Source organism: Contarinia nasturtii, unplaced genomic scaffold (assembly GCF_009176525.2).
Source record: "Contarinia nasturtii isolate CC-2019 unplaced genomic scaffold, AAFC_CNas_1.1 Cnas_scaffold_78, whole genome shotgun sequence".
NCBI classification, from domain to species: Eukaryota; Metazoa; Arthropoda; class Insecta; order Diptera; family Cecidomyiidae; genus Contarinia; species Contarinia nasturtii.
In genome coordinates, this window is record NW_022197436.1 from 475,961 (window position 1) to 500,620 (window position 24,660).

A 24,660-nucleotide genomic window follows, 5' to 3' on the forward strand; every position below is an offset into this window, starting at 1 on the left:
TTCAATTGTTTTATATTCTTACAATATTTAACGATCAGTCTTAGATAATCATTCTTATTAGTTAGCCATGGTGATAATAGGGACAACGATGTCATGAATTGACCGAAATTGCTGAGAAAATGTTGTACTTGTGATAATGTTGGATCTCGGGTCAATTCTAAATCCAAAATATCAACATTTTTCCATTTATATTTTCTTGAAAAGGCTTCATTGCCGATACTATTGAAACGACTACAAACATTTACAACTGAACTGAATGTGGTAAAATGTAATTTTTTGAATACTTCACGTAAACAATCATTATTGAGTGCATTCAAAATGTTTCGCGATGAACCTGGCTCTGGCAATTGTAGCAATCGTTCGCTTGCATCTAAAACTATGGAAGTCATCTCTTCATCTTGTTCTATGACATGGTCTGTGTATGATTTAACTTCCATCCTTATATCGTTGGCATATAGATATCCTGCCGCAATTAGTTGGTCAGCAATTGATTTATCATCAGCCTCTTTATCTTCCTCGAATTCCACGAAACCGGTCAGAGGACCGTTTCGCATGTCTTTGTTGTATCCAATGTATTGAACATTTCCGAATTGTCGAAAAAGTTCGTACTGTTTTAACGAGAACTGAAATTCACAAAATCCATAAGAAAAAAAAAAAGATTTGTTTTTTGTTTTTAAAGGAGTTGGTGAAATCTATAAGGTTGTCTCTTTTACTCGCATTAATATGCATATTTAAATTTGACATTGGAATCAAATTTTCACCAATTCCTTTAACTTCGAATCAAATAATCAAATAAAAAAAATTAAATCATGTATAACTTACAATCGAAGACATTGGAGACACACAAATCATTTTCGATTTGGGTTCGTATAAATGTTCATCCAAAAGTTTACTCATTATTATAGTAGCTCAGACCAAAAATGTTGAAATAATATTTTCTATTTATTACTTAAACTTGAAACTGATTTAACAAAATATAAATACTTCACTTCAGAGAGAGTATAAATGGTATCTATTCAACTATTTTTTTTAACTTCACCACTTGAAAAAAACTTGCTAGCTTTTTGAGATATTTTCTTGTTGACGTTCGACACCAGAATAACTACTTGTTTTTCACCTTCAAACCGATTAAATACGATACATGAGTTTTAAGTTAATGATTCGTTGGAATATTTTACCTGCTGTCATAAATGACAGTTGGACTCTGTGTCCAACTATCAATTGGAATTATTTGTTTATGAATGCCGATGTATCCATTTTTCTCAGAAGAGAAATAAGCATATTGATATACATTCGATGGAAGTTTTATTACTTTTAATATGTTTTTGTTTTATTGTAATACAAAAGTTATTGTTTGTTCATAGGCAAAAGAAAAAAAAAATAGACAAAGAAAGAATATTAGAATTTTTTTTCACTGAGACATTTATGACTATGTTCAAGAAAAAAAACACAAAAAAAAACAAATGAAACATAATGGTAAGATAGAGTCTGATCTATATACTCAAATCGATCAATAAGCAAAACAATAATGCGATTCAATGTGAAATGCACTACGACCCCGACAAACCATCACCTCTTCGTTAACTGTCTATTCAAAAAGTCGGATTTTATGATAACTTTTGATATTTCGGTGAATTTGTTCAAAGTTTTTTTGCCTAAATTCAGGAGAAACGATATTCAAAAAAATGTTATTTCAATATATATAAAAAATACATAAACATTGAACGCATTTGTTTAATTGAGGGGCCCTCACGCATATACGAAAATTGATACATGCAAGGCAGCAGAATTCAAAAGATGTATTATTTATATAACGTTCAGTGGCTTTGTTTTGCTGGCACAACTGCCTATCGAGCAATAGTTATTCGATTGCAATAGTTTCAATTTGAAACAAAAGTCTAGGAAATAATAACATATTTTTGTAACAGATCAAGTTGAAAGTAAGCACATTCTGCATTGGAGACATCTTTTTCTTCAATCAACGAATTGAATATTCAAGAATGTGATTGAGCAGCGTTACTTTTAGTATGTATTTTAACAATATTTTTTATGTATACTGAATTCACTTTTATTTACATTTTTCTGCTTGCGTCTTGACGAATATTAAATTATGCTGAGCAAAGAACTGTGCTGTTCATTTTGTCACTTCAATCGATTTATGTAAATAAGTTGAATCGACTATCTCATTTAAGTATGTTTTTTCAATTAATCTCTGTGTGTTAAAAATTGATCTAATAAAGTTATAATTTCATATCAAATATTTTAAAATGTTGTGCATAAATTTGCATTTCGATATTTAATTCAATTTTATTTATAAAAAAAGACCAATGAAAAATGTTGTCCGATCGCATTATGAATCTTATCCGAACGATTGCCGGAAATGAGGGTTTCGTGGATTATAAAATCGACGGATCAAGTCATGGCGATAATTTTGTGGCAATTATTACTGCTGTCAAAATATTCGGAATAAAATCAAATGCTAAAGTTGAAGAATTGCATTTAATTTGCAAGGATCCAACTGCAAATGAGTCACGTAAAAGATACTCCAACTATGCAATGACATTTAGTCACTAAATTTACGTCTACTCAAAATTATTGCCGGCATTCGTTCGATTCCAGACTGAAAAAGGTTTCAGCAAAGTGGATTCATTTCTTTCATTTCCAAAAGTGTACGCCACTGAAATCGATGTAAAAAGTGACACACTCATCTTGATCATGGAAGACATGAGATCGAAAAAAGAAGTAATGTTACCCAAAGAAGAAGTGATTCTGCTCGATTATGCATTAACGATTATGCGAGAGCTGGGCAAATTTCATGCTATTTCATTTGCAACCCAGACCAGAAACCCGATGAATTTAAAGAGTTCACGCAGATCGAGGACACATTTGTTCCAATTGTAATCAACGGAAGAATGAGATCTTTCAACAATAAATCGCTTGAAAAAGCAGCGAAGGTGCTTAAAAAACCTGAACACAAACAACTTATGAATTTTCGTGAGAATTTCCCAAATATAATCAGCAATTTTTTAACTGGTGAATCGAGCAGGGAATTTGCGGAAATGCGGAAATTAAAAATTGGTAATTTTGTGTCTGATTTATCTTTCAAAAGAAGAGACAGTTGAAGTGGATATGATTGGTCGATGGGCAATTTGATTGCATTTTTAAATATGCCGATAACGATCTAATCCTATGTTTTTGACACAATTTCAATTTTTCTTACAAAATATTTTACATTTTTGTACAATTTCGCTATATTTTGTAGGATGATCGATGCAAAAGTGTATGTTTCCTTGATTGGCAACTTACAAAATATTGCTCACCAGTACTGGACTTGCATTAAAACATTTTCTCGATAACAGATAAACAATTCCGAAACGATCACTGCGATAACCTATTGGAAGTGTATTAGGCATCGTAGAATACAAAAAGTGGGCAGCGACCCAAATAAACTCTATATATTCAACGATTTACAAGCTCAGCTCCGGAAATTCGCCAAATTTGCACTTTTATGTGGTCCAGTAATTTTACAATTCAAAGTGGCTGCTGCAAAGGATATTAAAAACTTGGACGATTACTGTGAACTCGTTGAAAATGGCGAAAACCCAGATTTGATCAATCAATTCGATGAAACAACACTACAAAAATACAGCATATTGATAAATGACCTTGTCGAAAAATGGCCCGATGTTATTGAATTTGGATATATTAAAATTCAATAATTTATTCTATTACATCTTATCCGTCCGGGTTTTGTCCCGAAAATCCGTCCCGCCCGAATGGCCTTAGTTTTGAAAGTAGTAAAATATCAATAAAGTGCTTAACTTTTTCCCATTATATTGGTGCATACACAAACTTTTAATTCATATTTAGACATCAAAACAAAAAATTCTATTAAATAAATTGTAAAAAGAAGAAAATTCTGGAATCGATGTGAAAACCAAATAAAAAACGTATCTCATATTGTAAATATAATTTTTATTATTTTTTATTTCCGTTAAACATGCAGTTTCCTATGGTATATTATACTGAAAAGCATTTATTTCTAAATTTATAGCTTAAATTTCACACATTTACAAATGTATTTTTTATTTTATTTTTTTCTTCGTTCTCCTAATAATGTAGATGTTTCTGGCGATAAGCACACTTTATCACAATTTCTATTCGGTGTACCGTTTGTGTCTATGTTCATGTCGATTCAATGGTTCGTGAATAGATTGGACAGAGATTCACCGATGTCGTCAATTGTAAAAAAATCACCGGCATCTGTGGACGGTGTAAATCACTGTGATCCATTGAATGGCTATGAATTAGCTACCAACGTCTACCAAATAAAAAGTGTATGTATGTTTGTATCTGTTTTTGAAGGCATATTTGGTGACAATGGGTTGAGTTTCTCTAGCTTATTCATTTTATACAATGCAAAACGAAAAAAATTTGAAACTAGAACACAACCCGAAATTTAGACTTGCAATTTCTTCTTTCCACACTAACAAAACAAAAAAAAAACTTCTTTATTCTTATTATTTCTATTTTTTTTTTTCGTGTAGTCGGTATAATTTTCTTTCATTTTATGTGAGTCTAAGTAAGTAATATACACAAAAAGAAATTTCTGCTGAGCAAATAAACAAACAAAATAAAAACCATCATGCTAATGATTGTGAGTACACAGTTTGCATGGTATTGAACGGAACGATTTGTTTGGGTGCAAGAAGCGTTCGATTTTTATGATTATTGAATAGTATGGGCGTGTGTGATTAAATTTTGCGAATGAATATGGGAACTGTTTTATGTTCCCTTTGCACCTAAACTGTAAGTAAGTATATATTCTAATGACTCACATTCATCTAAAAAGTCTTCTATAAATAAGATCTTATGAACGATATTATTTGATTAAAACGAGGCCGCCCAACACTTTGCAATGATACTGAATAAACACTTGTTTTTTTTTGTATTGGTGCATAGTTATATTGAATAAGCTTAACGGATAAATTGTGGTAAGTAGCAGATTTGTTGCTGAAATATATATTTTTTTGTAGATAAACAGTATTTCAAACAGTAGCCAGAATTATCGAGTGTAAGATAATTAGATATTTGGTATATATAAAAGACAATGAAATGTAAAATATCAAGAGACACGTATTTATAATCTCGTTGAAAAAGAAACTCACTTAAATTTTATATGAAAAATAAAGTCCCATTCATACAACATTCGGCATCAACTTCATTTTTTTCATTTTTGTTTTCAAAAACCAGTTTCATTGACCCTAATAAAATTCGCTTTCCTTTTAACGAACCAAAGGGGAATTGAATTTTAAAGATTTAAGGTGTTTTCTTTGCCTCAACTTACTAAATAAAAATATTAATTATTTTGGAAATTAATATTACAGATCTACATTTACATTATAGTGTACTAAAATATAGATAATTGATGTTGTTACTTTCGTTTGTTTCTCATTTTTACTCTCTATGTGTGAATGGAGAGTGCTTTTTATAGACGCTTGAAATCTGAAAATTTCATGTATGTCCTCTATCTACAAATCGTTAATACATTTTAGACGAACATCCGTTTTTCATTAATTTATCTATTTTACTCTATGAATCATCTCATTTTATGGCTTCAATGCGACGAAATTATTTATTTGGTTGAAATTTTATAGTTTTTCTTTTGTCAAACAAAAAATTTTCCGTGTGAAAAAAAAAACAGCGAATTTTGATATTTCTGGAATCGACCATAGTCGCTTAGTAATAAATCAATTATTTTGGAATATTTTGGCCGGCGTTCGACTATAATTACATTTAAGCGTAACCAAATAATCTGCTGTAGTCGAACATTTATGAACTTTTTACGTTTTAGCAAATGTTAATTTAAGTTGTCTATTTTTCCAATCAACGGCCTCAAATTGGTTCATCATAAATTTTTCTCGCACACGGAATATTTCCGTTGTCATCAAAGATTTGTCCTTTCGACTGAGTTCGTATGCATTCGGTCATCATTGAAAAAAAAAATATATTGAAACTGCAATAATAAATCCTTCTTCCTTAGCATTTACGGTATATGTGTCTATAGTTTAAATATACAATTAATCAACAATAAAAATGTGCTTGAAACATTTATGCATTCCTTTTGTATATGTGTGTTTGTATAGTATGTGAGTTATTTTTGATAATATTCATGGATTCATAGCTGCGGAGAGTATAAGCGAGCTGGTGCTTAATGGCCCATTCATTTTTTTTTTATTCTTCATTTTATCATCAATCGAAATTGCCTAAACTCTATTTAAATAATTTCATTCTATAATAGTATATTTCGATTGAACCTGTTCGTTTTTTCTACAATTCGAAATAATAATTATTATTTAGACAATAATAAAAAATAATTTTTTTTTATTAAGATATCTTTTGTTGTTTCGTTTGTTTGTTATTCACAATAGTTTTTTTTTTATTCAAGCACACCAAAATGAAATTAATTTAGCCAAATAGTCGCGATGACCAATTAATTGAATAAATAGAAATAAGCGCCGCAATTTTAATGGCATATGATGCAATCGATGGTGATACCATTTGGTTCGCTGAACTTGTATCTGAACCTGAATGAATAATGAGAGAGGGAGAAATACCTATGATGAGATTAAGTATACTGTGAAATTTGTGACATTAAATGGTGTATGACTTACCTTTAATTGGTATATCTTCTAGAGTTGAGTACACAGACCATCCATTAGTGTTTTTGGATTTAACACGAACATGCCAATCGCCTGGCGTCAAAGTAAGCTTATGTCTTATCCTAGAAAAAAAAGAAAGAAAAAAACCATTTAATCATATGCATAAAATAAATCACAATTGAATCGAATAAATGTGTATTCTTACTTCCAAATACCAGAATGTCCTGGGCTCTGATCAATTACAGCTTCGGTTAACCAATTAGTTTCCTATAAAAGTGATTGAAACCATTCCATAAGCATATTTAATTGAATGAAAATATGTATCAACGATATGAAAAAAAAACCCCAATAAACTTACTCCTTTAAGTCGATAGTTCAACATGATCTCTTTAAGTGGTTGCATGCTACGAATGTGCCAATGGGTAACGATACTGTTTCCATCAGTTTCAACTTGATGTAACTTTGGTGGTTCCGGTGCGTCTGTCAAATCAATGCTAACATTTTCATTGCCAATTGAATTTTCAACTTTACATTCATATACACCCAAATCTTGTGGCTTAACATCATTCACCACCAAAATCGATTGCATTTGATTTTGTGATGTTGGTGATGTTTTTGGTGGTAGAATAATGTACTTTGAACGTTTTTCATGCGAAGCACCAGTTTGCAAAATTTGTTGATTTTTGCTCCAAATAACTTGACTTTCAATTGATGAATCATAATCACAATATAATTCAGCATTGTCACCGTCTTTTGTATTAATCACTGAACGTAGAGCCGAAACACGAGGTGTGTCTGAAAATGAAATTGTTAAAATTTTATATTAAAATCGATTCCCGCACAAATAATTTATAAATAAATGATTGATTCTTCCAGAAAAAAATGCACTCACATTGAATATTGATTGTAACAACAGCATGTGCAGTTCCATCAGCTCCATCATCGGCCAAACATTGATAAACACGAACATCATCATGGCTTGCTTTTTCAATTGTCAAAATGCCACCATTTATTTTAAGATTATCGTTCGACTCAAGACGATTTCCACCGGCCGACCATTTGAAGACAATATCATTTTTCGCACCACTTGCTTTGCATTCGATTTGAATTCGATCATTTTGACGATAAGTTATTGAACGTCCGCTCACATCACGTTCACCCACAATGATATGCGCTTGCAAATTTGACAAAACCACCAATTTTGCTGTCATATTCATTTTATTTGGAAACAATTGACAACTATACACATTTTGATCTGATTCTTGTACATTGGTTATTGTTAACGAATGATCTTTTACGGATACGATGAATCGATCATCAATTGTGGAACGTTGGTTGCCAACAAATAAAGGTTTTCCTTGTACATTCCATAACACCACATTGTGTGCTGCAAAAAAAGGTGATCGACAACAAAAAAAAACCAGAAGAAATTAGTAAGTTCGGTCGAATAAACGGCAACTTATAGGGAGTGACTCATAATAAAAGGAACTGAAAGAATGGGTGTTTACCTGCAAAATTTTCAACATCACATCTTAGTGTTACCGTTTCACCAATTCGTACAGTTTCGGTGTAGTCGGACAATTTGAAAAATGCTGCAGCCGTATTAACATTTGTATCAACACTGTTACTATTTATGTTGCCCTGCTTTTGCACCGAATCTGACACATCATCGTCATAGTCATCGTCGCCTTCACCATCCTCTATATTATAAACGAAAGAAAGAAGAAAAAAACATCAGTCCAATTCATGTCATGGGGTTTTTCCTTGGTTCTTATTCAAATTACGTTGATAATCTGAATCCGATAGCTTGGCATCTTCCGATGGTGCAGACAGTCCTGAAAATCAATAGAGAATTCCATTTCATTAGTAAAATGTCATATTTAAAAGGAAACATTTAATTTTACACAAGAAACCATTAGCGACACACAAAAAACGATGGAATACGCAAAATTATGAGCTTAAATTAACGCCGGCATACGCTTAATTGAATCGAAATATAAATGCGTTTTGATCAATTGCATCTGTTACGACGCAATGATTGAGGCACTTAATTGATGTATTTGACTTAAATGAGCTACCATTTTTTTTTATTCAACGAACATTTTAAAATAGTTTTATCTGGATATAAATGCTCGCATTTTATTAAGTCCTTAAAAACAAACTCTCACAAAATACGCATATCATTGAAATGTATTTTTTTTATTCTCTCCAATAATCAACCGAATAACGATTAAATATAACTCAATTAATTGTTGCTGTATATATAAATATCCAAAATGAATTTATTGATCATAAATCGAATTTCGGTTCGGTTGAATGCATTTCGTGTGGCATAATTTTTCGATGTGTGTATATTTATATATCGAGATCATTTCCCATGCCGTGTTTGTGCATACGTGCTTGCCGACTTGTGCATGGGCCGGTATTCTCTTCCTTCATATCCGTTCAAATGCAAATTAAACTGTCTATTTACATTCTGTTATTGGTTCGGTTTTTTTTTTTCAATTTCATTGTAATCATTTCATTTGGTTCTGAATGGAATGTAAATATTTGTTAGAACTGGCTTTAAACTTTTGGAAAAACGTACCAATTCTAATTAGATTCAGTGTCTTTTTTTTCCTCTCTATCAACTTCGATTGTTCGAGTTTTTTCTCTATCAATTCTTCTCTCTCTCCATTTGATTACATGAAATGAGTTCTCAAAGTCGTGAGTTTAGGTTTTTTTTTTGATCAAAACGTAATTTGAATTCGGTTGATTTTTTTTTCAAACAACATAAAATATATGGGCGTTTGGCGTCAATTAAAATAAACGCGTCACACAAGTGCGTACACACAGCAACGCACAGACACACACACGCACAAAAAACCGATCGAATGCCATGCAAGCGAATCAATGGTAATAGGAAGAACGAAAAAAAACGTCATGCATAGAAAACTGAACAACAAACAAAAGTGCCGAATTTTTTTTCTCGTCGTTGTTGTTATTATATTGTTTGGGGAGAGTCAAAAAAACTGTTTTTTTTTTCCTCGAGATTGTCGCACGCATTTTTTCGGTATGACCACACAAAACTAAGTGATTAAATGGAAAATGCGAATGCAAAAGAGCGAAGGAGTGCAGTGGATAGAGAGAGAAAGAGAGAGGTAAATGCAACGCGGACAATATTTTCTGGTTGAGTAAATTCAAAAATTTACATAAAATGAGGGTCGGCGCATTGCATTAACCGTAATGAATGACGTGCGTGTTTGCACTCATGACAACGATGCTTTTAACTCATATCCCTGTTTGGATCTTCAGTCAATTCACTACATTTTGTCTCTTTTTATTTTCTCTATTTTGCGTCTTCGTTTCAAATATGCCAGTTGCCGGTGGCAAAACCACACTTTCGCGAAAATGTTCATTTTACAACTATGCACTTTAAATATGGGCGCGCACACGCTAAAACTTTACATTTCTTTTTATTTCTCATTTATTGCAATGTAAAAGTACAATCGATGTTTTGAAATCTTCGTTGTTCGCCACTATATCTGCAATCAATTCTAATTTATCCAACATACGGACAGTGGACGGAAGGAAAATTTAATTTTGACTTTCATGCAAATCCCGAACATTTTGTGTGAAATAAAGGATCGGACATAAATTAGGGCAAAGCATTAGTGAGTGAGAAAAATAGAAAAAAGGAAAACATGTTGGCTATTTTGCACTCAATTTAAAATGAATCGCGTAATATATTTTAAAGTTGCGGCAGAAAGCGAGAAGTAGAGAGAACAGTGAGAGATTATTCGTGTTTACCATATGCTTGGTCATTTTCACGCAATGTTGTCACTGACTTATGGGATTGCACGAAGAAAATGTACATAATTTTTGTTCCATCCTGTTGGAATTGTTGTGTAACAACGGAAAAATCAATGCATTCAACATAAAGTTTTATATTCTCTTCAATGTGCATGCGATTGTCGACAATGAATCGGGCCCGTTGAATGAATGCTGTCTGCATATCACAAAGACGAAACACATTTATAGCAAATGCAATGAATATTTGAACTATTTTCTTACCGCGGAACACACAAGTCGGACGTAGTCATCTAGTCTTACAAATGTTATACGACATTTGCTTTGGCAAAATCATCGTGATTATAAAAGAAAAACGAAATTTTTGCATTTTTATTACAATAGCTGGGATATACTGTTGTTAATAAAAAATTTCCTTTTATTTTTCTTATTGTGGCATTTTCAGAGGTAACGTCAACCATAACGATGGCTTCGGTGCATTTAACACTGAATGAATACTTGCAACTTGCTTTTGAAATTGTTTTCGGGCTTTTCCAACATCAATTATCCGGAAGAATTTTATGCTCTATACATCGTCGGTATTCGTGGTTTGCCGCCCTCAAAACACACACTCACACACACATACATAAAATATTGAGTGCATTGGGCAAGCACCGAAAACGAGTTGAAATTATGTCATGTTCAATCCAAAAACACTGTGTTATCGTTTTGGACGCGTCGTGATTATTGTCATCATCATCATCATCACCATATCGAATAGCTTGGTTCCGTCATCGTCAATCGTCTCTATTTCTCTGTGTTATTGTTTTCGCTCTCATTCGGATTGATGAAAAAATATGGTGATGTGGTTTTGAGATAGTTTTCGGGTGTTTTGTGCGTTAAAGTTTTTCGTCTTCCATAAAATTGTGCTTGTTTTCGAATAAAAATAGATTTAAATATGAGTCATGCAAGGAGCAGTGAATAACGAGCACGAATTATGTCTCATATGCATTTCATTCTTCTCTCTTTCTTCTTGTGAGTAAACAACCCAGCATATTAATCAATAAATGGGTGTAGAGTTTTTATGGTTTCGATTCACTCCATTCCATTCAGCGGGCGATAAAGAATAGAGACATAGAGAGAGAGAAAGGGAATGTGCAATGCGAATAGAGAAATTGACGAGGAGATGGAATGAAGAGTTCAAGAGAGAAATATACATAAATATCGTAGCTATATGGTGTCGCATGGTTCACAATCACAGCAATACAATAATGTTTCCATAGCGAACCGAATTTTGTGCTCAATGTTTATATTTACTGTTTGGATCGTTAAGATTCTTTTCCCTGTTTCTTTTTTCCGAAATTCATCCGACATATCGGCATCGTCGTCGATTGCATTGAAAACAGCACTTTGCTTCACAATTCATTGTTGAAAGTTTTTATATATAAATATATAGTTTTTTTTTATTTATGCTTCTTTTCCGATTATTTTCGTCGATGACTTATTGGCTATATGAGAATGTATCACATTAAATGCACACCAATTGGTCTTTTATTTGCCAAGGGTTTGCTGAAATGTTTTGATGGTCATGGACATGGGAAGAAAAGGGGAAATGCTACGTATATCGACCCACTAAGTGAGTAGATTTTATTTTATTTAAGATATACATTGATAAAGACATCACCATTAAATAGTTACATAATCCTGGTATTGTGTTGATGAGAAAGTGAATTCTGTATGTGTGTTCTTGTGCATTTGCAGCCATTTATTGTCTGCTTGCCAATCATTTAAGTGAATAACAGTTTATTTACTGTTACGCATTGAAAGCAAAAATATCTCTATTGAGATATTGCTCTTCCCATAAATGCCAGTTTTAAAATCAATGCAAAAAAAAATAACGGTGACAAACATTTTAAACAAAAGAGAAAAAACAGAAACGAACAAACAAACATTTCTTGTCTAAACAGTGGAAAAAGTGTAAATGTAATTTGAGAGATGGAAAAAATTGCGCACACGTTGAACGCAATATGATATACCCGTTACAATGAATTTTAAAACGGACGTAATGTAGCAATTAATTGCTGGCATAAACGATTCTGAATGGAATATTTTTTTCTTTTTTTTTCAAGAGAAAGAATGTGACGACCGTCAGCGTTCAGCACTCAACAAATACACATGATATGCGCTAAGGGAACAATAAAAAGAAGAAAGGGAAACCAAAATGAAAATATTTAGTTTTCACAGCAAATTATTAAATTTATATGTTCGAATTGAATTTCATTTAGTTTGTGGGACAGAGCATTTTATATTGAACTCGTTTTTGTTGGATTGTGTGAGTGGTTGTTGAGCACCATTCAACAAAATACACCGAAAAATTTTGGTGAATATAATCCGTAATATTATCATCGAATGTCTAACAGTATTATTGCATTGAACTTGATAAAATAATTAAAATGATCGGGTGCGAGGAAGTGCGCGAGCGCGCACTTGTGAAGGCTAACGTATGTTTTCATTCAACTATTTCTCTCTCTCTATCTCTATCTTCCTGTCTCGATTACTTCATGTTGTCACACTTTCCAATTATCTATCTCACTTTATCATTTTGATGCGATACTATATCTCAATGAGTCGATGCTATTGTCGTGCGTGTAATTCTAGAATGATTTGAAGCATTGAGAGGAAAAATAACTGAAATTGCTGAATTTTGATATGATTATTATTTTGATTAACGCCCGACACATGAGACCCAATGTCATCTATTACACCGCACATAACCCTGATTCAATGTATCACTCTTTCTTCGGCCTCATTTCCGATTATTTATTTATTTATCTAGTGCTTTGTGTTTTTTTTTGGCTTGGCTTTGTTTCAATCGACCCTGATCCAAACATTAAATTGAACATTTTTTTTTCGTGTTTTTTTTTCTTTCGATATAGTCAACCCTTAAATGCATATATGCGTGCCAAGAATGCGCGCTGACCAATCAATAAAGTTGACGAAAGAAGCCGTACTCACATGCACCGCGGGAGTCATATATAAATTAATAATTTCTAAGCGAATGCATTTCAAGCGTGAACCAACGAAAAAAAAACCTCGAACCAAAACGGAGTTTCATTGCGCGACAAGCGATATAAGCGTTAAAATGACAATGTCACATTGGCTCAGTGGTATGTCGGTAACCTAACCGTTTTGGGATCCATTTAATGAGAAATGACAATAAAACACACGGAATTGTAATAAAAAAAAGAAAAAACGACACCAAATAAATATGTCAAATTTCTGTTGTTCACACACAGTGCCTTTTTCTATTGTCCAGCGCGATGACTTATCACACGATGCGAAGGCAAAAACCGACCGGTACATTTCAAACACACAATTTGGACCCAACCAAATAATGAAAATGAAGATGAATACATCCGATAAGATAGAAAGGATTAATGTAATGCCATATCGAAATATGAATCATCGCAACCAAATCTTTATATTTCACGAAGAAAATCAAAAGAGCTAAAAATCAGCTTTTTTTACATTTTCGATGTAATCAAGTGGAAAAAGAGCAAAAAAAGACGCAGTCATGATGACCGCAGTCTATAAAAATTTAAGATTGAAAAAAATTGTTATTTTTTCGCTGATTTTTCTCATCAACAAAGTTATCGTTCTCAGAAAAATTCCATCGAAATCAGTCTAATTTGAGCACGGACTATATGATTTCGATATTTTTTTTTCGTGCCGTTTTTTTCCTTGTTGTCTCTCCCACTCTCTCTCTCTCTGCTGTCGATCAATTTCAATTTAACCGGGTATTGTTTTAGTCAGCGCATCATTTTGCCCAGTGTTTTAGATTTCTCGCTTTTTCTCCTCGTAAGATCAGTCGTTCTTTGTTCTTGCATTTTTTTTTGTTCATTTCATCTAAACAAATATGAACGAATTGTTTGTGTTAGAAGATGAAATATAAACAAATCATAATCTATGTGTTGATGTGAGTGAATTGCTGTTTTTGTTGTGCGCGCGATTCATGAAAATTTTGCTGCTCATCATCGTCATTTTCATCGAATTTCGAAAAGAAATGAGACTGAAATTAATGCAGCACATTCCACAGACGATCATATTATTTCAACAAATCAAATCATAGCACTCTCTTGTTGTCTGTCTCACTTTAACATCTCGACAAACGGTATGTGCCATACATAAATCATAATAATTGAAAAACAAAAATAAAAATGCTCGATATTGAATCAAATGGAAATGATGCATATTTCCCTCTCTCGTGGTTGCTTTGTATTCTGTTTCGTTGTCGACGTTGCCCCGTTGATCGATTCGATCGTACAACACACGCACACACACACACCATCAATGTATTTCAATAGCAACGATATTATCGAACGACATTAAATTGAAGTGACATTGAAATACATGATCCATAATAGATAATGCACGTTATGACTTGAAAAAAAAAACGAAAGAAATAGAATTTAAAGTGAATGAAAAAGAACGTCATGTTTTCTTCAATTTCAAGTAAGAATGTGCGGTGCGCGGTTATGCGGTTGTCAGTACTGAACAAAGGCGACGACAACACCGCCAACATCTTATGAGATCCAAATAATTAGACATTTATTACGAAGCGAGCATGAAATCGAAACAACAACAAAACCATGTATGAAATAATAAATTGAATATATGTTGTCGATTAAATGATGTGTTCGTTGGCAATTGAAAAAGAAAAGTGTGTGGTGATCGTTCGATGTAATCGTGAGCCGAATAAGAACCGAACCGTTGTTGTTCAAATGTATACAATAGCTAGATAACTCGGATCATCAGCCAGAGTCATTGAATTTGAATAAAAAACGCATTCCCGTTATCCGATATAAAAGTGATTGAGTAATATTGAGTTGTAATGATTTCTGAAAATGATAAAGCAATTTAAGCCATTTTAGATTGGTAATTATTTGTCAACTATTGACCGGTCGTGTGCTGAATTCTGACGTAAATGCATGCCGTCGCAGCAGCAGCAGTTTTGAATATGTATAAAAGTAATTTGATGTAGGCCAATAAATTATGGATCGATCGCGGTTGCGATAAGAACGACTAGGCTGCCTATCGACTTGAGATCACCGGTCAACGGTGGAAATCTTGCATTGAAATGAAACCAAATGTCGGAATGAATTTCGGTAAAAGTAGAAAATGTGATATGCAAATGAGTGCGTCATTCGATTCATTGTATGTCATGTTGTCAATTTATTGTGTAAATGTGTACGAGACTGGTGCATTCGTTGATTGTTGCTTGTTTCCCATCTCATTAAATATCATGTAATAATATAATGGACATTATCGATGACTTTAATCGCCATCATAAACGCTCTTTTGTCGCTTTGATTTTGTTTCTTCATTCTGTCCATTACCACTACTTCGTTTAGTTAGACTCCAACAGAGTTTGAACCACCATTTAGTACTGGCATTGCAATAAAAAAATGTTTATCGGAAATTCAATTCGAACAATGCGAGAATGAGTTGGCACAACAAAAGATGAAAACGCATGCACACACTCACACACATGTGCATTCCAAACGAATTGCTGAAACTCCGTTAACATTTTATTAGATTTTTGTAAGCGTGAGACAGCAAGAGAAAAGAGTCAAATCACATTGAACATTTCGTAGTTTTTATTTTCATCAAAGAAATAGAGAGGCCACAGAATTCAATAGACTTACAACTTACTGTCCAGCTCCAGCATGCGTGCATTTTCTAATTCTTTTATTCTTGGTTTTTTTCTGCTTTATGCATTAAATTGAAAATGGCATTGAGATTTGTTCGGGCAATCTTCATCATGTCGTCAAATGAAATTATACACATTCAATGAATTAACAATGTTTTGATTCTTTTTTTTTCTCTTCACTGTCTCGCATTTCCTTGAAACGGGTTCGTTGTGTTTATTCATCTTCGTCGTCGTTGTCAGTTTATTGCCGATGTGTGTGCCTGTGTGGCAATAAACTATTACAATGAGACTATGACACGTACCAAATAAACAAATCTGTATTTGATATGAAATTGAGAAATAAACCGGTGAAAAAACAAGACGCATTTTTGTATTGTGCATGACATAAAATAACGATAAAAAAACACGAAAAAGAAAATCCACAAAAAAAAACATGGTTCGTGATGAAAAATCCGAAAATCTGTGGTTCAATGTGAACTGATTGAATCGCGCCGAAAAAAAGATACACACACACACACGTAATTTATGTATATAGGAATATGGTAAAACATATGCGATACCGAAAGATAATGAAGAGTTTCTGTATGTGGTTTTATTTTTATTTTATTGACATGCGTTCGCTTTTTAGACACACTTCTACTACTTGGCTGCATTGATACACACGCATTTTTTATTGATTCTGTCTCTCACTTTCTTGCTATCTCTCTCTATAAATATCTATCTCTTGTCCGTTCTCTTTTCTGCTCTATCTATTTGTTTGCGCATTTCGTTTTCAGTGTCGTCGTTGTTTTCACGCTTATCAGAAACCAATTACTGCTGTGCAGAGCGCATGCAATAAAATTATGATTTAAATGAAATCTATGTATTCATTAAACGTGCCGCGTGCTCTTTTGAACTGTCACAGTGCGGTCGTGTGTGTGTGTGTGTAATATGAATGTGGTCGTTTCTGAAAAGTAATATTCGTTCAAAATTACATTCCGAGAATATTCACACTATTACATTACCATTATCTCGATTCGGCGGCGGCGGCGGCGGATAAAGAAGAAAAAAGAGACATTTTCACGGCAATTAAGTCGTTGTTGTTATCGTTTGGCATTCTTTTCAATTGCCAAATACATCAGTGCAACCGGAATTCAATTCAGAAAATTGCAGGTGTTGTAGCACAAATCTAATCAAATGTTTATCTAAATTTGAGCACTTTTCTTATGTTTTGTTGTGGACATGTTAAACACACCGACCGAAAGTGATGAGAAACAGAAAATGAAGAAACATTAAGATGTTGTTTATTGGACAGATAATATATGGGTTTTTTTTTTTGGACGATTACACAAAAGCAATTCAGTGACCGTTGTTGTGTGTTGGCGCGAGAAGATGGTGTGAACTTTTATCATGAATTTTTACTTGATAAAAAAACGAGCTCATTTTATGTTCTTGTGATGTGTTGCTCATTTTTATGAGTTCTTGTTGTTGTTTTTTCTGTGTAGAAGAAAATGTTGTATTGTTTTATGGCTTTTCTAGCTGGCTCTATTACCAGCAAACAAGATACATATTTACCAAAAACATTCAACAAAATCATAGAACAAAGAAACAAACAAGCACGCTCGCGCACGACCTATCAAACAAACAAACAAATGCAACTAGTGTCTAGTTTATTTGTGTAATTTGACGAGGAAACAAATGTTTTCGGGACTTGTTTGGCTTTCGTATAAGATTTTCGAGTGATGAAATGAATTTTTCAAGAAAAACATTATGGTAAAAATGGTAGTTTGAAACGTTTTTTTTTTACTCTTGATATGTGCGAGCCATTGTTTTGAGCGCTTCAATGAATCAGAGATTCGTCGCAACGTTTAGATAATTGTACCTCATCTTGGCGTCGCCCACCGATTCTTATTCTTATTCTTTCTATTTACAGCATTTCTATTCGCTTGAAAAGGGCACAGATATCGGAATCTTTTTCACAGGTACACAAATGGCGTACCAGATTTTGTGCCCGACAACATAGACGTATCTTATCTTTTTTAATATTGACTACGATGAATGTTTCATTGTTTCCTTAAAGCAGAGCATACAGTTTGCATTGATCATGAATTATCTATAGCAATAGCACGGATGTTCTCTGTTTGAGCTTCAATATAAATCCCGAACAGCTGATTTTATTCGAATATCTATAGCGATCTTCTTTTCGTTTCCCTCTATTTCTCTCGATCTTTCTCTCTTTTATTGAGTTCTCGCAGAAGAGAACAGCAATCTCATTCATATTATTCTATGGAGGAAGTCAAGATGCAATCCAAAAATATTTATCTTTTGTCAATAGATCATTTCAAGTCGTTTTAAGAGGTATATATGACAATTGGGAATGTTAGAAGGGAGAGAAGAAGGCATGGTGTGCGCACATTTTTCACTTCGATTTGCATACATTTCATAAATCATTGAGAGTGAAAAAAATCATATGACAAAATCGACAACAAACGAACCATGGTGTGAACACACAATCAAAAATTGGGTGAACACAACAAATATTTATTTCTTTTCTCGTCTTTAATAGGTGAAATGCAACAAAAGGTACAACGAATGCCGATTTTGAGCACTTATTGCCGTGTGTGTGTGTGTTGTTGCATGCATGCACACACACGTCAGGACACATATGAATTATGTGAATATGGCTCGAATTTGAGTTTATGCGCTTAATCGGCACATTTTAATCTACCTTTTTTTTATTCTCAAATGATCCCAGGCATTTTTTTTTGGCTTGTCGCGCATACATAAAAAAACACACACTAAAATAAAAAAACTCAAATACAGCTGTAAGCGAAAAGCACCCAAACACATCCACTTCAAATAAAATCTACCTGTTTCCATTTCAAGGGATAAAAATTAATATGTACACATTGTGCAGGCCATAATCATGCTTTCTCTCTACCACTTTGGAGTTTTACGGCTGCTCACTTTGTGTATGTGTTTGCGCATTGTTTACAACAACAATTATTTCACCATATGCACACATTCACTCTGGCCTTAGAGGATTCGATGTCACGAAACATACTGTTCCTTTGACTTTTTTTATAATCACAATTGTGATTTGGTATATGTGGGTGTGTGATCATAAAAAAAATCCAAAGGAAGTTGATCGTAAATATGCACATGCTGTCCGTTATTCATTATTATAAATCATTTCGTACTTGCAACGACCAGAAAAATGCACAAGTTTCCTGATTTCGCCTGGTGCATGTGTGTGTGATAAAATACACACGACTGTTTCCCATTCAGAATGCATTCGATTTATCAAAACCATTTTGAAAATTTCGTTCATCAATTGTCACCGTTTCTAGAATAACATCGACAAATGTTTTGTCCATTGTATGTGACCAAAACAACGTTAAGTTTTTTTGTTTCTCTGTTGTTGTTGCTTTTGTTTTTGTTACCATGCATGCTTGCCTCCGGTGCTTGTTTGGTGTTTTATGGATAATTTCCGCTTTTGCTTGTATTGCCTAACCAAATAAAATGGGAAACGGTCTATTTTTCTACTTGTACACATGAAATGCATAGGTGTGTATTGCAATCGGTGCGTTTGTTTTTTCAAACGCATTTATTATGTTGTTCCTTTTACAGGTACGTTGCGCGCCCTCAATTCACAATGTATACAATGTTTATATAGTTGAGAGTGAAAGAAAAGAAAGACCATTCTCGGAATCGGAGTATTTCGGTGAAAACAAAAAAAAATATAAACAAACTCGAAATGCTTTGAAAATGATCGAAAATGCGCATTGCATAAATTTGCTGCGGATCACTTGTGCGATATATTGTTCAAATTCAGACGCCATATAATGATCAACCACTTTGTCTATCTGTATACCGTGCACAAACAAAACCCCAATAGAAAAAAAAATAACATACCAGGTCAAACACTTGAAACAGCTGTTCCCATGTTGGAACGTTTCTATTTTCAATTTTCAAGTGGGTGAGAACGCAAAATTGACAGAGCGAACTAGACACGGTGAGAGGAGCAATTTTCTCAAATAGACCAAAGTGATTGTCAGTTTAATGGTCAAACTAGGTGCAAAAATCAATACTTAAGTGCTTCGCACACCAAAAATGCTCTTTGAATCGCAGACGAGTTTTTTTTTCTTCGAATTAATTTTTGTTTAAGTAGACGCAAATTGACTTTGACAACCAGATAGTTCTTTTTTTGTTTTGATTTTATAACCAGATAGTTTTGTTTAATTTCGACTACCAAATACGATTAAAGTAACTACAAATGGTAACAACATTTTGTGTTGAGGTCAAATTGCGTTGATGTTAAATTTCGGGCGTCTGTCATACGTCATAATAAATCCATCAAAGTATTAAGACACCGTCGAATCAAAATAAGCATCGATTAGATGACGGACTGATTGAGATTTAATGCTATGGTACGCATACGTATACAAAATAAAATTCGACTTATAATTACAAAAAAAAGAGTTAATTTCAGCTCTCTTGCTCCGGCGATGCTGTGCGCCAATGTTATTTTATTTCCACTTGAGAATTATTTTTATTTTTAAAATTGTCGGCTGGCTCTCTCAGATAGCAACAAGTTTTCAAGTATTATTTGAATTGATTTTGTGCCGCTTGACAACCACAAGAACCGTGGCAATGGCGTATGCGTGTGTTCGCCAGCCAAATTGCATATGCCGACACGATAAGAGGCAAACATCCGCACTATCTCCTCCTTGGCCCCGCTTTCTCTCTATCTCTCTCTCTCTCTCCTCGTCTCAATCTGTTTCTTTTTCTTTCGTTTGTTTCCTACTCTCGCTTAACCAAAATGCAAATTGAATATGACAGAACCCATATACATTTAATACATAATTATGGAAAATGGAAAACATGTGCACTTCTCATCTTCATAAAATCTAACGATGTCAGTGGTGTTGTTCGATCGATTTATGTAGTGTAGTAAGCGCGTGTTCATTATGTCATTGATTGAACGAATGAACGGACACACACACAGTATGAATTTAAAATTAAACTCTGCATGTATAAAATAGTGGAATGTGTTGTTGTTTTAAATTTTTGCGTGCGTATATGCTTGGTTGCCAATTAATAATGAATATTTCATTACAATACATCACATTTATTCGCTATTTGGTGCAATAAATGTGTATGTACGCATTACGTTCACTCTCATTGTAACGATATCGTGTGTCGTCATCGTTGTTGTCAATTTCATTCGCATGATTCGAATAAATTGAGTAAATATTTTTCTCTTGTGAAATTCTTTAGAATATGGATTGAATTTTTGGAATGCCTTTTTATCTCCGGCCTTTTTCTTCAGTTCTTCTTCTAGTTCATTTTGAAAGTAAATCACGAACGTGAATCTTCTTTGCCGGTCGGGCTGATGTGAAAAAAAACCACATTTCACATTCGTATATGTTTCGAGGATTTTCAAGAGAATCAGTATTGTAACAAAAGCGATCTTGAGATTCTCTCTAACAACACCATCGCAGACGAACGAAAAAGAAAAATCCATCTGAAAAGTGGACGATGCCGCATTTCACTCACTCTATCTCTCGTTCTCCCTCAAATATAACATTTTCTATCTTTTTCTCTCGTTGAAGAGTCATAAGAATGCAGTCATATCGTTCCTCTTTGGAATAGAACTCGGTACGCAACTTCGATTGCATTCTAGATTCAATGTTCATTTGCGCTCAATTTTCTTTTTCTATTCATTATCTCTTCTGGCTCTTCACAGTGAAATATGAGACAGAGATAGAGAAGCGTGTATGTTGCATGCGTGTACGCGTTTAATGCTTATTTTTTTCTTCGTTTTTCCCGTCATTTCTCTCTTTATTCTCGCAACTAATTCTTGTTATTAAAACTTAAGTAATGAAGGAATGAAACCGTAAAAGGCCAAGAGCGCATCAAACACACACTAAAAACATACAAGTAACAACCATTTTCATTTTACTAATAAACTTCCACACACACAAATGATAACTTTAAATGAATATTACAGAGTAGAGTTGAAAACTAAAGACGTTCATCTTACACTCTATTTGTTTAACACGAATAATAATTATTTTTATTGTTCTTTATCAAAAAGAATCCATCGATTTAGATCTACAGCTAAGCCAGCCAGAGTGATAGCTGAACCGGCGGCCGTCAAGAGTCGAGACAAAGATAGAGAGAATTGGAAGAGCGTGCGCACACACAATAAATTGTACAATAAACGATGCATCGTGTGACCGAACCGCAATGAATTTTAAACAAATTGAATTCCAACACGATAGATTTGGTGGCTACTACGACGAGTAGCGAATTGTTTCATTTCGATGGCTTAAATTTGGATAATTCGATCGCTCCGTCGAAAACTTGGCAACCAATTGAGAAAAAGATGATTTAATTTGGTAGTTTTTGTGTGTGTCGACCAAACCCAAATGAATGCACCACGGTGAACTCGATGCAGTTCAAAGTGCTGCCACAAAGCAAATTGCGTATGAGAATTTGGTTCAGGTCATTTGTGACTTATGTACGCGCACCCGCAAAAAACTAGAGAGAGAGAGAGAGAGAGAGCCAACAACAAGCTCTAGAGCATAATACAATGTGTGTTTGTGAATAAACTATGTCGTGTTATAGCCAATTAACCATTTCTCACCCACAAATTGCGTAATCAATGAACAAACGATTTTGTAATTACTGCCGTTGTTGTTGTTGTTGATTATTGTTATATTGTTGCGGATACTTTCGCTGTGTTGTGCTAATGCTCGGTGTGTTCTGCATCATTAAATGCACCCAAATGTGTATTCTACGACGATTAATCGAATAAGGTTAATTCTCTGTCTCGCATCGTATTGTTTCAAAGTACATGAAACCATTAATTGTGCTGCACAGCGCAAGCACAAGCGCATTTAATAAGTATATCTAACTCATTTTGTGGCTTTTTAAAATCGCTTCTTTTTCACTCGGTCTCGTTTTCGTTCTTTTTTTTTGGATTTCGTTTTTGTTTTTGTTTCATTTCAGTTATCGACGCTGTGACCAGGCGATAGATTATTATTATTCCCTTCAATGTGGTTGATTTATTTTCTTTCGTTCGGTAACTATATTATCGGATCGTGCCCAATGATGACACATTTTGTGGTCGTACATCGTAAATGTGTTGTTGTCGTCGCTTGAACAAACGTTGCACATCAATTGCGAACCCATCAACGACAAAAAATAAAATATATAATTCTCAAGCTGTAAACACTCCAATTTCCATTATTTTATGTGCCATTTTACATGTTTAATATATTATATTTTTCAATGAGCAAATAGAGAGCCGAGAAAAGGCCATAATTTGTGGTTTTGTGTTTGCAAACTACTCTTGGTTGCAATGAATTTTTCTTTATGTTGTGAACGCGCGCGGCGCGAACGCAATAGACCAAAATGACTGAGCTTACGACTTTGAATGCAAATTAAATTATTTTATTTGCCAACATACACTCCGTATAAAAGGAGCACATAAATTTTTAACTGGACTTTTTGTTTCCACGTCTCTCGGTCGGTTGTTCAGCATTCCATGGCCTGTCATTTTCATTCGACCGTATCATTTAAAAAATATGAGCGCTTGACATCGTTTTTCTTCAAATAATAAACTATCTAATTTGCAACGGCAACACAAATAGAATCGAACGGAATGTTTTTTTTTTTTTTTACATGTTGACTCCTGTTTTTTTTTTCGATTCAAAATGAGTTTAGCGATTTTATTTAAAACGTGTGAAGATTGAATGACTTGGTCGTTATACTTTGGCAGCTTGTTAGGCGATCTCTTGTTTTCTGCGATGCACAACTATTTTCCAACTATAGAAGCAAATGGCAGACCATTTTCAAAATTGTTTGTAGCGTGGTTTTTCTCTCTCATTTTGTGTTTTATTATAAATTATTATTTAGTTTTCTTTTTCTGTTCTCATTCAGTTTTCGTTATTCGGCTTCTGTGTGGGTTAAAAATATGAAAATTTCAAACTGGATCGTTGTAATAGCACATGTGAAATGAAATTTTATAGCATTTATCGACCCGTAAAATAATGCACGAAACGAACACGCAGTTAGGGCCATTACTAAAACAGGTGCTCATCGATAATATGATTGTGATTTCTATTTGGGCATTTTTTGTTGCTGTTGTTATTTTCAATTTCCTTGATCATTTCTGAGTTCCCCATTAAAACGCGCGTTTTATTTTTAATCGCTTTGCGGTATATCGCATTCTATGGAACATAGAAATTATATTAAGGAAAAAATTAAAAAAAAAAAACAACAACACATTGACCGAAGCAGCTTGGAAACAAAAATCTAACAAGTGTATTCACACATACACATTAAAACCCATGACAATAGCAACTTTCGAACGATTCATAAACGGAGGTCTTGTGGTTTCATTCTTCAGTTTATTTAACAACATATAAAAATCGAGAGATGCACTTTGCATCATCCCAACTGCTGTTCAAGTGTGAATACACACTATACGTGTGAAGAAGTATCGGCGTTCATTATTTCTGTAAGCAGCGC

General features: G+C 33.7%; 1 protein-coding gene across 2 annotated transcripts in view; it reads right to left on the bottom strand.

The window, feature by feature from the left end:
- Positions 1–3,958: 3,958 nt before the first annotated feature.
- Positions 3,959–24,660, bottom strand: part of LOC116352078 (lachesin) — a 46,873-nt gene continuing 26,171 nt past the window's right edge. The window contains exons 3-9 of one of the 2 annotated variants that reach the window (XM_031784372.1): positions 8,447–8,497; positions 8,171–8,362; positions 7,555–8,049; positions 7,021–7,457; positions 6,868–6,929; positions 6,675–6,784; positions 3,959–6,587 (exon numbers count right to left, since the gene is read on the bottom strand). In XM_031784372.1, the coding sequence (XP_031640232.1) occupies positions 6,469–6,587; positions 6,675–6,784; positions 6,868–6,929; positions 7,021–7,457; positions 7,555–8,049; positions 8,171–8,362; positions 8,447–8,497 (1,466 nt within the window). In that variant the 3' untranslated portion in view covers positions 3,959–6,468. Of the gene's footprint in view, positions 6,618–6,674; positions 6,785–6,867; positions 6,930–7,020; positions 7,458–7,554; positions 8,050–8,170; positions 8,363–8,446; positions 8,498–24,660 lie in introns of both variants that reach the window. The other variant, XM_031784364.1, reaches the window with a different exon arrangement.